Here is a 17,067-nt window from a genome sequence, read left to right as displayed (position 1 = left end):
AACGCCCAGCTGACTCATCGACTCGCTTCCCCAGACCTCTGCTTTCCGCGTGTTACTTCCCCTCCAGGGGAACACCCACGGCTGGCCTCATGGAGTGCAGCATACCAGAGCCGGGAACTACTGGTCTGAGCCCCTCACTGCACAGAAGGGAAACTGAGGCTCGCGAGGGAAAGATGTCACCCCAAGTCCCCAGTAGAGCCTGGGAGCGCAAATTTCACTTCGTGTTCACGTTGCCCTTCCCTCTAGCTCCATCCTACTCATTTATTTCATGAGAAAATGGATATGTTCTGCGCCAGGTACCATTCTGAGGGCTGGAGACAAGCGAGAACCAAACAGGCAAAGATTCCTGCTCACACAAGGTCCCCGAACCCGGGGAAGGGGAGGGAGACAGACACAAGTCATTCAGCCAGATGGTATGCTGAAGGGCAAAAGTGCCCAGGAGGAAACGACCAGTGAAGCCAGGCTAGGCGCACTGGGGGTGCACAAGGGACAGGGATGATGTAATTTAGAGGGCGACAGAAGGAATCTGTGTAGGAGAACCACATCAGGGGGACAGGACCAGGCCAGAGGGACTCATCTCTCCCTGGGGCACACACACACCACTGTGGCCCGAGTGAGGGGAGTGGGGATGCAGACTTGCCCAGGGAGGGCTGCGGGGGGAGGAGCCCATCCTCAGGCTTTCTGTCCTGGGCCTCTGTGAGGTGGAAGCCTGGGACCCTCTGTGGCCGTGGCCACAAGTGGCAGCTTTGCTCCATGGCTTTCGGATCGTTGGGAAGGACCCCCGATGCAGCCCTCGTGCCCAGCCTCATGTGCACACATCACTCCCCGGAGCCAGTCTTGCCCAGCCCTGCCTGGCTCACTCCCCGCAGATGCTGGGCCAGGCTGTGTGTCCCAGGCCCTTAGACTCAGCTGCACATGAAGCTCTCTCATCGTGTCCCAGGCACCGGTCTCCTTTCCGCAGACCCGAGGCACTGTCTAGCGGCCAAGATGCACGGCTCCCCCAAGCCTGGCACGAGAACGTGTCTGCAGTTCCCCTGGTCTTGGGAGCTTGGCCTTTTCTCTTTCTTCCTCCCCCACATTGGAAACGTCCCCCTGGGGACTTGGATCACCACTGGGATCCCCTGCCTTGGACTCTCTGGGGTGCACACTGGACTGAAGGGGGGATCAGGTAATTTAGTTTCAAATTTAAGCTTTGCCTCCTACTAAGAAACCCCTCTGAGCCCCAGGGTCCTCACCTAATAAAAACACAGAACAGGGGCACCCAGGTGGCTCGGTCAGTGAAGTGCCTGGCTCTTGATTTCAGCTCAGGTCATGATCTCACAGTCATGACATTGAGGCCTGCATTGGGCTCTGTGCTGGGCATGGAGCCTGCTTAAGATTCTCCATCTCCCTCTCTCTTTACCCCTTCCCCCTCCTCAGAAATCAATCAATCAAACAAACAAAAAACAAACAAACGAGCAACCCTGCTTTGCTGAAGTTTTGTGAGGTTGAAAGAAATACCATTAATGAAAGTCCCAGGGCCGATGTCTGGTGCAGAATAGGTCCCGAATAAACACTGGCTTCTTTCCTCTTCTCTAATGCCCACCTCCCTGAGGCCAGGATCCTGCCTGGTCACCTCTGTCCTTTGTACCCAGCGGTGGACCCTTTTAGGCACTCAGTCAAATACTGAGGACAGGTCTCGCTTCACAATACTTCTGTGGACTGTTAGTGTAATGACTTACCCGCAAGGAAATCAAAGAAAGCCTGATACGTACTGGCAGGACAGATATAAGCATTTCCACATCACCCACGAGGCTGACCCACCTGTCTGGTTTGCCCAAGACTTTGCCAGTGTATCACCAAAGACCCATATCTCCCAGGAAAATTCCTAAGTCTGGGCAGACGGGACAACCGGTCACCCTCTCACCACTTCCAGCTTAACGCACTGTCTGGCTTTCTCAGGCTCCTGTTCCCAGTTCCCATTGGCAACTTCCTTGTTCCTGAAGGAAGGAGAGAGCAGAGAGAGGGAAGGAGCAGAGAAGGGAGGGGAGAGGAAGGAGGGAGGGTAGTTTCTTTAGCCCCTTTCTAGGTGTGATGTCTAGGTCAGGCGCTGGCTGCCCCTTCCAGACATCCTCACCTTACCTGCCTTTGTCTCTCTGAGCACCAGTGCTCCCCCTGGAGTCCCAGATCAGGAGGTGTATCGTCCACGTTCTGTGCAGGGTCCCCACACCCCAGTTCTGCACAGGGGGACATGAATGGGGGCCAGATGTTTCCTGTGCGGGCAGTTGGTTCCTGTCATGGCAAAGGAACCCCAAATTATGAGGCTTGGAGTTTACACACGGCATCTGGCACATTGGCCCATCTTCCTCTCTGGAGAGACAGATAGTAGATAGATAGATAGATAGATAGATAGATAGACTGATAGATACATAGATAGATAGATAGATAGATAGATACCTTTACTCTGGAAGGTAAACAGATCTTCTCTAGGGACGGGGGTGGGGGTATAAGCAAATCCCTCAGGAGCTGGTACCCTCTCTCTAGCTTCCAAAGCACGCTTGCTATTTGATAACCATCGAACAAAGCTTGATCAGTGCCCAGACCACACAGAAATGTGAAAATATCCATGGAGAATGATCTCCCCACAGAGAGGATAGTGCATTCGTGAAACAAAAATAATATGCTGTAAAAAAAGTTTGGAGAATAAGAAATCTTGTAAAGTGAAAATGCCAAGGCATAAAAATGTAAAAGGGATGAGAGAAAAAGATGAGGGTACCTTCTGGAAATCAGAACGCAATGGACAAAATGATGGGAAAAGAGAGAAAAGTTGTGCAAAGGGGATGAGTACATGAGGTTCAATACCCAACTCATTAAGGGGTTCCAGAAAACAGGGGGAAAGAAGAAAATGGAGCATAATTATCAAAGGGTTGATGCAGTTGCCAGAGCCGGAGAGCGTGGGTCCACACCAGCAGGGGCTGGAGGGCACCCAGCACAGTAAATGAAGACCGGCCCCCATCCAGGGCGCCACCAGGGTGGGGTCTCTGGGTGTGAGGTCGTGTGGCAGGACTGGACAGTCCCCTGAGGGCTTGGCCGGTGCACTCCTTACAGAATTTAGAACCCAAATGGCCCTTCACCTTCCTCCTTCACAGCTCTGCATCCTCAGATTCTATTTCTGGAAGACCCCGAGGATCATCTGCCTCCCCTGCTTCCCAGTTTCCACCATCCTCCTGTCACCTCATCCCTTAGCTGGGCCCCAGGATCCCAGGTCCCACCTGTCCTTGGGGCTTCTTCTCACCCTTCCTCACCCACCCCTGCCTCCTCTCAGGCTCGGTTCCCAAGTCCAGAAGCAGCCAGGCTTTGGAAAGGCGCCTTATCCCCACCCGTGGAGGGGCCCCCAGTGTCCGCCTCCCACCCCACAGAGGCTGAGAGCCCCACGTGACTGTCCAAGGCAGATGTTTCCTGCTCCCTGGGGAATGCTGTGTCAGTGGCCAGGCCAGCCGCAGAGCTGACATCTCCCTGACCCGCCATGGGCCTCAACCTGCTCATGCTGTTGCTGGTGGGACTGGCAGGTAAGGTGAAGCGGGTGGGCTCTGGGCCCCAGGGGCTCCGCTTGGTGCCCAGGAATAATTGACATCATGGTGGCACCAGCAGCATATATGTAGGGCCCTGAAGGGGGACCTCTAGGCCCCTGTGCCCCTGTGGCAAGTGGGTGAGCTGGAAAGTTCCCGGGGCTCCTGCGCCGCATAACCACATCCCTTCCTTCCCCAGGCCAGGCCTCCACCAGCTTCCCGGAGGTGCTGCAGGCCCCCGTAGGGGGCTCCATTCTGGTGCAGTGCCACTACCGGCTCCAGGACGTCAAGGCTCGGAAGGTGTGGTGCCGATTCCTGCCCGATGGGTGCCAGCCCCTGGTGTCCTCAGCTGTGGATCGCGGAGCCCCGGCGGGCAGGCGCATGTTTCTCACGGACCTGGGGGGCGGCCTGCTCCAGGTGGAGATGATTACCCTGCGGGAGGAGGACACCGGCGAGTACGGCTGCGTGGTGGAGGGGGCGGCGGGGACCCAGACGTTGCACAGGGTGGCCCTGGTTGTGCTCCCTCCAGGTGAGTCATTCTAGGCTGGCCATTGCCCCTCCCCGCCCCCACCTGCTGCTCTCCGTCCTTGGGGAATGGGGACCCTTGGGGGCGGGGGAGGGGGGAAGGGGGCGGGGCGGGGAATTGGAAGAAGAGAGTTTTGACAGCACCCCGGGAGCGGAAGCAGAACTGGGTGAGCAGTCAGAGATAAACTAGCCAGACGGTGGGTCCCTTCCCCCTCCTGCTCTAGCGGGGGGGGGGGGGGGGGGGGGTTCCCGGCTGAAAGGCATGTCCTCACCCATGGCCTTGGCCCGCCTCATCCCGCGTTTTCAACATACTTGATGCTTTTTTTTTTTCCTTAGAAAGGTTTTAAACAAAGTTTTTTAAAAAAATTTTTAAAATGTTTATTTATTTTTGAGAGAGAGAGAGAGAGAGAGAGAGAGAGAGAGAGAGAGAGAGACAGAGCGTGAGCAGGGTCGAGAAGCAGAGAGAGAGGGAGACACGGAATCGGAAGCAGGCTCCGGGATCCGAGCTATCAGCGCAGAGCCGGACGCGAGGCTCAAACCCACAAACTGTGAGATCATGCTATGAGCCTAAGGCGGGCGCTTAACTGACTGAGCCACCCAGGCACCCCTTAAGCAAAGTTTTAATTTGGGCATTTATCAACTGGAATTTGTTTTTTAAATCTCCCAGTTTATTACTCCCGCTCTAATGGGCTTGATGGCTTAAAATGACTGAATTCGGATTTTATTGAATTTTATGTCTTCACTGAGCATCTAGGATGCGCCTCACCTACCTACACGCAGGCGCATTCGGTACCTGGATTACTTCAACTCCTTTAGTTTACCATGAGAAAAGTGTCACTCCTGGTCCTTCCAGGGTTGTCAACCCCTATCCTCGGGAGAGAAAGTACTTTTATATAGGCTGTGGTTTTCTCTCCCAGCCGACAACTTTCTAATGTCTAAGCATTTATTAAAAGAAAATTTTAAAGTAGGAGAAAGAATTTTCCAGAGAAATTGGATGTCGTAAAACAAAAACAATCTTTTGGAGGGAAAACGGCCAGCTTCCTGCCGAAATGGAGCCTGCTCTACCTTTCTCTTAGGAATGACGATGATTTTTCGCCTTCACGGCTTCCTTTCTCAAGTAATTTGCACCCAAGCCCCAAATAAGGAAATGAAGAAAGGCACTTTCCCTGCTCGCGGTTTTTTTCCCCACTTGTTACTTATGAGGACGGACTAAGGTGTCCTTAGAATCCTTCTCATCTCCGGTCCATGATTATTACTTTACATTGTAAAGTGTACATTGTAAAGGACTGTTGGTCCTAGTCTTCTCCTGTCCTCCTCCTTCCTTGGCACCGTAAGGTCTGGTAACTCGAGCCTGTAGGACAAGATGCACTGGGGAGAGGAGCAGGTGCTGGGGACCCGACAGCTGTAGCGTGTGGATGCTCAGGGCTGGCTGGTGGAGCATGGCTTTCAGAGAGGGTGTGGGTGGCTTAAATGGCACTAGGTGGGCAGGACGCATGCAGGAAGATGGGAGACACAGCATCTCCAGATCCTGGTTTGGCTTGTTGGGGGTTGGGGATGGTAAGCCTCTGAGAAGAAGGAAGACCACACCTGCTGAGAGTCTAGAAGGACTGGCCAGGTTCCCAAGACAGATCGTCCGGCCCAGAGAAACCAGGCCTGAGTCTGACAGCCAGAGAGGTTGAGCACAGTGGTGTAGGGACAGTAGAAGCCTTGTCACAAAACTGAGTCTGGGGGTCCAAGCGAGGCTCTCAGCAAGGGTCCCTTGGCATTGTGTCACATTAGGGGTGACCCTAGAGTTCCTTAGATCCTGAGGGCAGAGCTTGGGTTGCCCCCCTCCCCCGCCCCCGGCTTGCAGGTAGGTAGAGAAGTCTAGCGGGCTCTGCCCCTTTAGAGACCTGTGGATGAGCGACAGGAGCAGGGTTGTCACTGCGGGATAAGAGTGGAGAGCCTATGCTGCGGTGGGGGTGGGGAGGTGGGCGCAGATTACCCAGTGTGTGGTTCCGCATAGGCTGAGCAGCCCGAGAGGCCAGGGAGAGGCCAGCAGGTGAAGAAGGAAAGCAGGGGCAACAGTTGGTGGTGGAGGGGAAAGAGGGCCCCATCACAATCGGGTAAAGACAGAAAGAATCCACCTCTGATCTCCAGAACGAGGGCCCCTAAGGAATATGCCAAGCCCCCATTTGTGTTTCTCGCTTGGAACCTCTCCTTCCTTAGCCCCACTCCCCCAGTCCCTCGGACCTCAACAGGCCCGCGACCCTATCCACACTGGGTATGTGCTCATGACTGTTTCCTTCTGACTCAGCTCCTACCCCGAAAGAGGAGGAAGAGAACTATAAGGTTGGGAGTCTGGCTGACGGCCCCTTCTCAGACACCATGGGCAGTGCCAGCCCTTTGGAACCCAGCCAGGATGAGAAGAGGTACTGAGAAGAGCTGTATTCGGGGTCCGGGAAAAGGCTGGTGGTGGGAAAGGGTGGGAAAGGCTTATTCAGAGCCCCAGGCTAACTCAAAGGGAAACCTCACAGTTCCTTCCACCTCTGGAGAACTTCCGATCAGGCAGGAGGTCAGGCAGACCCTCCTGTCCCACCTCCCCCCCACCCCCAGTTCAGCAATGGCCCCTTTATGCCCGCGGGTCTCCAGCCAGGATAACCTGAAAATGTGTTTCTCTTCTGCCCTGCCTATGTCTGCCCTCCTAATTCCACCCCCCAAATCCTCTTCTCCCAACCATGGCTCACCGAGAATTGCACCTTTCTGCTACTGCTCCCGGGCTCCTGGTGAGCAGCTTCCTGCCAAGTTCAGGCTTAAGCTCCCCTATCCCTTTGTATCCTTCAGCATCCCCTTGATCTGGGGCGCTGCACTCCTGCTGGGCTTGCTGGTGGCAGCAGCCGTGCTATTCGCTGTGATGGCCAAAAGGAAAGGTAGGTAGCAGTCTACCTGCACACCCCAGCACAGCCCCTGCTGGTCCTGAACCAGCCAGTCTTGTAGACAGTGTCGGGAGTCTAGTTCTGCTTCCCCTATAGACGGGCTTGTCTGGGCTTTAGGGAGGCCCCCAGGCCCTAGAAGTCCCCAGTTGAGGGGTGGATGGGAGGAAGGAGACTCAGTGAGAGCCAGCCTGGGGACAGACAGGAATTGGACAGGGTGGACCAGTGGAATAGAGACAGGTGACTGGAGATGGTGGGGGAAGGGTCTCAGGAGACAGGCTGAATGTTGAGGTGGGTTGGAGGAAGCTGGAAGCAGTAAGTGGGTGGGTGGGGTCTCCTGGCAGGCCGGGGTGCAGCTGGTGTCTGGTGGGAGTAGACTGGAGAGTCTGGACTAGGAAAGAGGCTTCTGAAGGGAGTGAGGAATGGGCACTGAGCCAATACAGGAAGCAGACTGTGCTGCCGTCCTCTGTCCTCCCAGGGACCAGGCTTGGTGTCTGTGGCCAATCTCAGAGCAGCAGAGTTTCAGGCAAGGTAAGAGGCATCTGTGGGCCCCCAGCCAAATTCCGCAGACCTTCCTCTCACTGAGAGGTCCCAGGATGAGGGGGTGGTGAAAGACTGGGACCCAGTCAGAGTCCAAACCCTCTTCCTTAATGCTGTGAACTTGGTGCCAGTGGTCTTCTGCCTTCCTATCTTGGTATTTCACCCTCTCAGATTTGGGGAGAAACTTGGGGCTTGAAAATCTTCAAAGTGAAGCCTTCTTGCCCACTGACATCCTCAGGATTTGAGAGACAGATCCAGTGTGGTCCTGGACTTCCCCGCAGAGGGAACTGGGGCAGAAGAAGGCATACTCTCTGCCTCATTTGTCTGCTTTTGTTACAGGCCTCCTCCTCAGTGGTCCACCACATCAGTGACTCTGGCCTCGGAGTTGATTTTCCATCGGACATACCGTATGCTAGGCTCGACTCGCCACCTTCCTTTGACAATACCACCTATAGCAGCCTACCTTTTGATCCCCCATCAGAGGACTCTCCATCCCCAGCCCAATCCTCATCGCCCCCTCTGCCTCCTAAAGTCCTGATGTACTCTAAGCCTGTGACATATGCCACAGTTATCTTTCCTGGAAAGGACAAGGGTGGAGGGGCCACCTGTGAGCCAACCCAAGATCCGCTGCCTAGCCAAACGCCACCCAGCTAAACTGTTCATCATACTATTTACCACAGAGACCATCCCCAGAGTTCTATGCATCCAGCCAGCCAGCCCATACCCTAGATCCTTAGTATATCAGAACAGCTAGGGACTTTAGGATCTAATCTAACATCTTGACTTTTCTGATGTGTAAAGTGATACTTATATATGATTGAGGTATCCTAGGAATGAAACCCCCATGCTGGTTCCTCTGCCCTTAAACCACTGAGCTAAATAAACTCTGAATGATAATATATGAGCTCTTGATAGTTGATGGGGAAAGAAAGGGCCTGAGTTTGACTATTCACATGGCCTGGGAACTCTAAAGATTCTAGTCCAGAGTTTGTGCTATGATTTCCTGCCTGTCCTGCCAGTGAGGGCATGGTTTCATTCCTGGTCAGAATTCCGGGATGCAGTCTGATTCAAGGGGCACCAAGAAGGCATCTTCGAATGTATTTCCTGCCTTTCTCAAGATACCTGAAAGTACAGATCCATTAGCTTGAGTCTAGAAATCTCTTCTGCCTTCTGCTCTGCACCTTGTAAACAAGTGGTACCTTATGACGTGATGACATAAGATGGGAGGAAGGGGATAATGATAAATTAAGACTCAGGACAGATGGGGTGGGAAAGATGGAGCTGAGGAGTAAGATCAGAAACTGAAATAAATTCCAAGTCTGTTCCTTGGCAGCACAAAGGATTTCCAAGCACCAGGAGATAAGAGACCTTTGCAGACATGTTTTATCAGAGCTGGCTCTCTCTCAGCTGGGTGGACATCCGGTAGCACTGTTCCCTTTGGCCTGAAATTTGGGGCCTGGGAAGAGCCTGGTGGAGAAAAAGCATGGCATGGGAAGAAGGGGAATGAGTGGTAAAGGTGTGGCCGTTGTTAAGTGTACATGAAAACTAGTCCAGGCTGGGGGTAGAAGGGCCTTTAAGGTCTCTGTCAGGATTTCTTCTGAAATTGTTCAATTTGGAAATATTTGCCCATATTGAGATGAGAGACAGGTGGGGAGGATGAGGTGCTTGGGAACCAAGTCTTCTTATAATCATGGAGAGCTAGGCATAAAGAGGTTGTCACTATTGGAGGGGCCCGGAATTCGGTATAGGTACCTGAGGAGAGGGGACAGGCAGGGCCTGGCTCCAGCTGAGGAAGTCTAGTGATGCTATTTTCGGGGAGCTCTGGCAGGATATTTGGAGCTTCCCCTGATAGTCTCAGCCTGTGACAGAACCTAAATGTACTTCCATCCCTTGTGGAGGCAGCAGCTGCCCACCAATCAACTAAGCCCTCACTTTCCCTGGATAAGATGCTGGTGGGGGGGGGGGGGTTGCCTGCTGTGGAGGAGGGGTGGTCAGGGTGGGGAGAGAATATAGGGGAAGGTCAGGATAAAGTCTAAAAAGAAGGCCTGTGGGAAAAACCCTGGTCTGAACATAGTGTGAACTTTTTGGAGCCTGACAGAAGTAAATGTATATTTAACAACACAAAGAAAAATACTAAGATCCATTGGTTGGTAGAGAAAACAGAGGAGAAGCGGAAATATATGAATTCCATCATTGCTTAGGGTAGAAGTCTATGAATACCAACCCAAATCTCCTTTATAAAAGTAACTTCTGAGATGAAAATACGGATCTTCTACATTTTATCATAAGAAACACATGAAAACAAAGAAAATGCAGGTGACATGACCAGCCCATTGCTTCATATCAGAAACCTTTGGAATGCAGCTAAAGGAGTTCTCAGAGGAAAAGTCATAGCCTCAACAATAAGAACTAAGCATCTTACTCAAATTGCTAGTTCATTTTAAAGGAGAAAAGTTATATAACTAATACACAAATAAAAGAGCTTATTCTTTGAAATGAAATATAAGAGACACTGTTAGCTAACTTACTCAAAAAGAAGGATGAAATATGAAATGACAAGGGGGAAATAATCACAGATATAAAGACAAAGAAAAAAAATAATGAGAATATTTTGTGGTGCTGGTGGTGGTTAGGGTGGGAGGAATGAATATAGAGAAAGCCTGAAATAATTTTTTGGGGTGATTGAAATGTTCTCTGTTACAACTGTGGTAGTGGTCACATGGGTGTATATATTTGTCAAAAGCTACCATTAAAATAGGTGCAGTTTCTTTTATATAAATTATGTTTTGATGAAGTTAATTTAAAAAAATACTTGAAAGACCACTGGGGAATATTTAAAATAATCTTAGAGAAGAAAACGCTCTTTATTACACAAAACTCAGAAGCCATAAAAAAATTCATAGATACTTTAAAACTGACACATTAAAATAAATTAAGAAAAGACTGATATCTTTTTCTTCATGACAAAAGCACAATACACAAAGACAAAACACAAAATGAAGAAAAATTCTGCAACTCATACAAAGGCAGAAATCTCATTTCTTGAATACTTATAAATCAATTAAAATAATAGGTTATGGTCACAGGATATATACATATAGCTCACTAAAAAAAGGAAATATAAACAATAAAGATGTTTAACTTCATTGAAGGGAAATGCAATTTAAAAGTACATTGAGAATGATTTAAAAGAAAATGGTTTAAGAACTCAGAAAATTCTCTCTTCCATAAAAGCAACAAGAAAACTGGCAAAAATAGTCAGAATCAACCTTGTTAGAGCTCTGGAAACCAATGCCTGCACCAACCCAAGGAATCTATCCTTATGAAAATTGGCTTTTTCCACATCGTATCTGATTCAAAACACAACTTCATAATGCAATACTTACACATCTGTGTTGATAGGCACACCATTTATTAAGATGTAACTTTTATAACACTTATAATTTGTAAGAGTGGGGAGGGAATGGGGCTATATAGGAGCAAAGTCTTGTATATTGTTGAAATTAAGTTGGTATACATGTAAACTAGATTGGTTTAAATTAAAATGTTAATTGTAATCCCTAGAGAAAGGAAAAAAACCTCAAAAACATAGTAAAAGAATGACAAGGGAATTAAAATGAAATTAAAATTATGTATTTAATATAACAGAAGACAGCAGAGGAAGAGAGGGGCAACAAAATATAAGACAGGTAGAAAACAAATAATAAGATGGAAGACATAAATCCTATCTTATCAGTAGTTACATGGAATGTAAATAGATTAAACACTCCAATTAAAAGCCAGAGATTGACAGAATGTATTAAAAAACACATGATCCAACTATATGCTTCCTAAGAGACAAACTTTGGATTCAAAAATATGAGTAGGTTCAAAGTAAAAGGATGGAAAAACATGTACCATGCAAACTAGCTAAAGAGAGGTGGAGTGACTATATTAATGAAGATAAAAGAATATTTTATAATGATAAAAAAGTCAACCCATCAAGAAGATATAACAATTATAAATACATATGTACCTAATAATAGCATTTCAAAAGACATAAAGCAAAACTGACAGAACTAAAAGTATTAAGTTGTAGATTAAATAGTAATAGCTGTAGATTTCAGTATCACACTTTCAACCACCGATAGAACAAGGTAGGTAGGTGGAAGATTGGCAAGGAAATAGACATGAACAATACTATAAAAAACTAGACTTAACAGACATCTGTAGAACACTCCACCCAACAACTGGAAAATACAATACACATTCTTCCACATATACATACAACATTCTCCAGTATAGACCATATATCTGACCATAAACAAGTTCTCGATACATTTAAAAGGATTGAAATCATACAAAGTATGCTTTCAGACTACAATGGAATGAAATTAGAAATAAATTACAGAAGTAAATTTTGGAAACTCACAAATATGTGGAAATTAATACACTTCTAAATGACAAATGGGTCAAAGAAGAAATCACAAGAGAAATGATAAATTCTTTAAGATGAATGAATACAAAACATGATATAACAAAACTTAGGGGAGTCAGCAAAACCAGTTCTTAGAGGGAAATTTATGGCTGGAGGTTAACCCCTATTTTAAAAAAGAAGAAAGATCTCAAATCAGCAACCTAACTTTCTACCTGAAGAAACTAGAAACAGAAGAGAAAATTAAGCCCAAGGTGAGCAGAAGGAAGGAAATAATAAGGATCAGAGCAGAAATGAATGAAATGGAGAACAGAAAAAGAAAAAAATCAACAAAATCAGGTGTTGTTTCTCTAAAAAGATCAAAATTGACAAATCTTAGCTAAAGTTACTTTCTTAGCCAAAAAAACAAAAAACAAAACCAAAAACAAAGAGAAGCCTCAAATTACTAAATAAGGAATGAAATTGGAGGGAGAACTACTGACTTTATGAGTTTAGAAGGATTATAAAAGGAAAATTGTGGCCAATTGTATATCATCAAAATAGATAACCTAGATGAAATGGACAAATTCCTAGAAAGACACAAACCACTGAAAATGACTCAAGATTAAATCTCAATATATCTATAACAAATAAAGAGGTTTAAATCATAGTCAAAAAGCTTCCCACGAAGAGAAGCCCAGGCCCAGATGGTTTCACTGGTGAACTCTACCAAACATTGAATGAGTTTTAAAACCAATCCTTCACAAACCCTTCCAAAAAATAGAAGGAACACTTCTTAACTCATTTTATGAGTAAAATCACCAATTTTACCTTGATGCAAAAGCCAAACAAAGAGATCATAAGAGAACTACTGGCCAACATCTCCTATGAATGTAGATGCAAAAATCCTCAACAAAATACTAGTAAATAGGCCCCAGCAACAAAGAAAGGATTGTACACTGTGACAAGATGGGATTTATATCAGGAATGCAAGATTGGTTCCATACATGAAAATCAATGATATACCATATTAATAGAAAAAAAGGACCAAAACCACAGAATCCTTTCAACAGATGACAGAAAAAGCATTTGACAAAATCCAACACCCTATCATGATACAAATGTTCAACAAACTAGGAAGAGCAGAGAATTTCTTCAATCTGGTAAAGGGCATCTACAAACAAACAAAACCCAAAAAACTCACAGCTAACATCATACTTAAAGGTGAAAAACTGAAAGCTTTGCCCCTAGGATTGAGAAGAAGACAAAGATGTCCACTCTTGCCCCTTTCACTCAATACTATACTTTGGTTCTAAGGAGTATAATTAGGCAAGAGAAAGAAATAAAAAGGAAAGGGAGAAATATTGGAAAGGAAGAAGTAAAATGATTTCTATTTGCAGATGATATGATCTTATATATACAAAATCCTAAGGAATCCACACAAAAAAAACAATAGATCTAATAGATGAGTTCAGCAGTTTCAGGATACAAAATCAATAAACAAAACTCAGTTTTATTTCTATGCACTAGCAATGAAAAATTCAAAAATGAAATTAAGAAATCAATTCCATTAGAATAGAACCAAGAGTAAAATATTTAGGCATAAATTTAACAAAAGAGTTTAAGACCTATACATTGTAAACTATAAGACATTATTGAAAGAAATTTAAGAAAACCTAAATATGTGGAAAAGATATGACATCTTCATGGATCAGAAAATTTAATATTGTTAAAATAGCAATTCTCCTCCAATTTATTTACAGATTCAACTTGATCCCTATCAAAATTAAAGTTGTCCTTTTTGTAGAAATTGACAAGCTGATCCTCAGTTATATGGAAATGGAAGGGACCCTGGGCAGCTAAAACAGTCTTAAAAAATAATAAAGTTGGAGGACTCACATTTCCTGATTTTAAAACTTACTACAAAGCTACAACAATCAAGGTTGTGTGTACTGGCATTAAGGATAAACACAGAGAGCAATGGGACAGAACTGAGAGTTCAGAAGTAGACCCATACATTTAACAAAATCATACATCACCAAGAGTATCATTTAAATGGGGAAAAGAGTAGTCTTGTTAACAACAAGTGTTGAGATGAGTAGATATCCACAGGCAAAGGATGATTTGAAAAATGTCTTCACACTATATGCAAAAAAAATAAATAAATAAATAAATAAAAATGAAATAAAAATGAATCAAAAACCTAAAAGAGCTAAAACTATATAAAACTCTTAGGAAAAAACAGAGGAGTAAACCTTTGTGATTTCTAAGAGAGAACACTTAAAGCATGAGCAACCCAAACCAAAAAAATAACCCACATAAATTGGACTTCATCAAAACTTAACACTTCTGCACTGCAAGATGATAGTGTCATGAAAGTGAAGAGACAATTCACAGAATGAGAGAAAATAAAATATGTGTAAATCAAATCTGATAAGGGTCTAGTATGAGAATATATATTTAAAACTCTGAGCTCAACAATAAAAAGGCATTATAACCCAATAAAAAATGGGCAGAAGATTCTAAAAGACATTTCTCCAAGAAGATCAACAAGTGGCCGGTAAGCTTGTAAAAATGATCCACAACAAGGAAGGCCTGGATGGCTCAGTCAGTTGAACGTCTGACACTTGATTTTGGTTCAAGTCATGATCTCACAGGTTTGTGAGTTCAAGCCCCGTGGAGGGGTCCACACTGACAGTGCGGGGCCTGCTTGGAATTCCGTTTCTCCCTTTCTCTCTTCTGCTCCCCCTCTCATTCTCTCTCTCTCAAAATAAATAAACTTTTAAAAAGGACATGACTGGTCCTAAAGGAAATGCAAATCAACACCATAACAAGATACCGCTTCATACCCACTAGAATATGCCTTTATTAAGAGAAGCAAGAACAAGTGTTGGTGAAGCAAGAATGTGGAAAACTGGAAACTTCACACATTGCTGGTGGGAATGTAAAATGGTACAGCGTTTTGGAAAACAGTTTGACAGTTCCTTAAAAAGTTAAACACAGAGTTTCTGCATAGCCCAACAATTCCATTCCTAGGCATATACCCAAAGAGAAATGAAAATGTATGTTCATACAAAAACTTGCACATAAATGCTTATAGTGGTGTGATTCACAATGGTCAAAAAGTGGAAACAACCCAGGTATCCATTAGCTGGTGAATGGGTAAACAAAGTGTGGCATATCCATACAATGGAATGCTATCTAACCATGAAAACGAATGCTAAACATGGATGAGCCTTGGAAAGACAATGCTAAGTGGAAGAAGTCTGACACAAAAGGCCATATACTATGATTCCATTTATACAAAATGTCCAGAAAAGGCAAATCCACTGAGACAGAAAGATGGTTACTAGGGGTTGGGGGAAGAGGGACTGGGTAGTGAATGCTAATGGCACAGAGTTCCTTTTTGGGGTGATGAAAATGTTCTGGAATTACATAGTGGTGATGGTAGCATAGCTTTGTGATATTCTAAGAGCCACCGGATGCTATATCTTTCAAAATGGTGAATTCTATCTCCATTTTAAGAATTGCCAAAAGGGAAACAAATGGCAAGAGAAAAAAAGAGAAGGCAAAAAGGAAGGAGCATCACAGTATGCCTAGTTAGTACCATTTGTGGGAAAGAAGGGTGCAGTAAAAAATATATGCTATTGCTTGCATGTGTACAGAATAATTTTTTAAGGATACACAAGGAAGTGGTAACACAGATCCTGGAGGACAAGAATGGGAAAGACTTTCACTGTTAGACACTTTTGTTCCTTTTGAATTCTGGGCCACATAAATGTATAATCTATATTTACATATAAAAATTAAATTGATAATAATTGCTGACACTGAGTGCTTACTTTGTGCCAGGTACCATTCTAAGCACTCTGTATTTATTTTGTCTTCATAATGATGTTCTTTTGTTCTATTTTTATCCTCATTTACAGAAAGGGAAAAGGAAATGTAAAGAAGATACATTTTATGCCCAAAGTAACACAGCTAATAAGTATCCGAGCTAGAATCTGAACACAGGCTGTGTGGCTCTAGGGCCCTCTTTACTGCCGCTTTATGCTGCCTCTCAGAAATTTAAAGGAGTGGAAGAGAGGAGAACAGGGGGAAAGTGGGTGACAAGGAGAAAGGAAGGAGGGGTCAGAGAGAGGAAAGAAAGGAGGAATAGGGTGGGAGTAGAGGGAGAGGAGGAAGAGCAACAAGAATAAGGAGAAAAGGGGGGAGTAGGGGAGAGGGGCCAGGGAATGTACAGACAAGACAGCAGGATTTAAATGGCAAGTTCAGGGCTCCTTTCCCCAGACACTGACCTGTCCTTACAGTTCTGATCATGGTCATTTGAACAGAATATTGAAGATTGGGTACAGGATAGCCTACCATAGGCTAGGTCCCATGGAAGCCTCTATAGCCTAGTGTGAAACTCTGGAATCACATTGGAGTTAGAATCCCAGCTCCACCATTTTGTGGCTGTTTCCTGTAGTATGGCCTTCCTAAGCTTCGGTTTCATCGGTAATATGGGGATAATAAAAATACTCGCTTCACAGAAGTGCTAAAAAGATTTAAAGAATGTATTTCAAGCATTTAGTATAATGCTTGTCACAGAGTAAGTGAACAATAAATGGTAGCTATCATAACGTTAATTAACAGGCTGTCTGAACACTAGATGATTGAGTTATAAAGTGTAAAAATCAGTGAGAAGGCAATGCTGTGTGTAAGAAAGGCCATCAAACAGATAAAGGTCAAAAGTCAAAGGCAGCAGCTCTAGAAAGGGAGAATAAAACAGAGGAAGGCTAGAGTCATATACGTTTTGGCAATTTCAGTTTCACACGAGAATCCCCAAGTCACACAGTGCAAAAGAGAAATGGGTTTCTCTGTTGGTACACAGCCATATGGACCTCTGCAAAGATTCCTTGACTTTTTAGGAACTCATTACCACGTCTGCGCCAAGGGGGTAACACCAAAGCACTAGTATTGCCGGCCTTAAGTATCCACAACCTCTGTATCAGGGCTGAGTTTTCCATCTGCTAATGGATCTCGCCTTACATGAGAAGCAATCAGTTCATCCCAGAGCCTCCCAGATGTCCAGTCGACTGCTGGTTCTAATTTCTGCCTCAGTTGTGCCAGTAACTGTTAAGAGTTAAGAAAGATCTACATTTCATGC

General features: G+C 45.5%; 1 protein-coding gene across 2 annotated transcripts; it reads left to right on the top strand.

Moving 5' to 3' along the window:
• Positions 1–1,147: 1,147 nt before the first annotated feature.
• Positions 1,148–8,405, top strand: TREML1 (triggering receptor expressed on myeloid cells like 1). 2 transcript variants are annotated; one of them, XM_047859539.1, is made up of 7 exons: positions 1,148–1,168; positions 3,305–3,548; positions 3,748–4,077; positions 6,370–6,484; positions 6,897–6,982; positions 7,464–7,516; positions 7,865–8,405. In XM_047859539.1, exons 2-7 carry the CDS (start codon positions 3,506–3,508, stop codon positions 8,177–8,179), a joined length of 942 nt encoding a protein of 313 aa, XP_047715495.1. In that variant the 5' UTR covers positions 1,148–1,168; positions 3,305–3,505; the 3' UTR covers positions 8,180–8,405. The 2 variants fall into 2 exon arrangements, with proteins under 2 accessions (XP_047715495.1, XP_047715494.1); XM_047859538.1 differs by lacking the exon at positions 1,148–1,168 and having other exon boundaries at positions 3,054–3,548.
• Positions 8,406–17,067: the final 8,662 nt, after the last annotated feature.

This window comes from Prionailurus viverrinus, chromosome B2 (genome assembly GCF_022837055.1).
Source record: "Prionailurus viverrinus isolate Anna chromosome B2, UM_Priviv_1.0, whole genome shotgun sequence".
Lineage (NCBI taxonomy): Eukaryota > Metazoa > Chordata > Mammalia > Carnivora > Felidae > Prionailurus > Prionailurus viverrinus.
The sequence above is the reverse complement of the archived record's forward strand: the minus strand, read 5'-3'. Positions and strand labels throughout refer to the sequence as shown.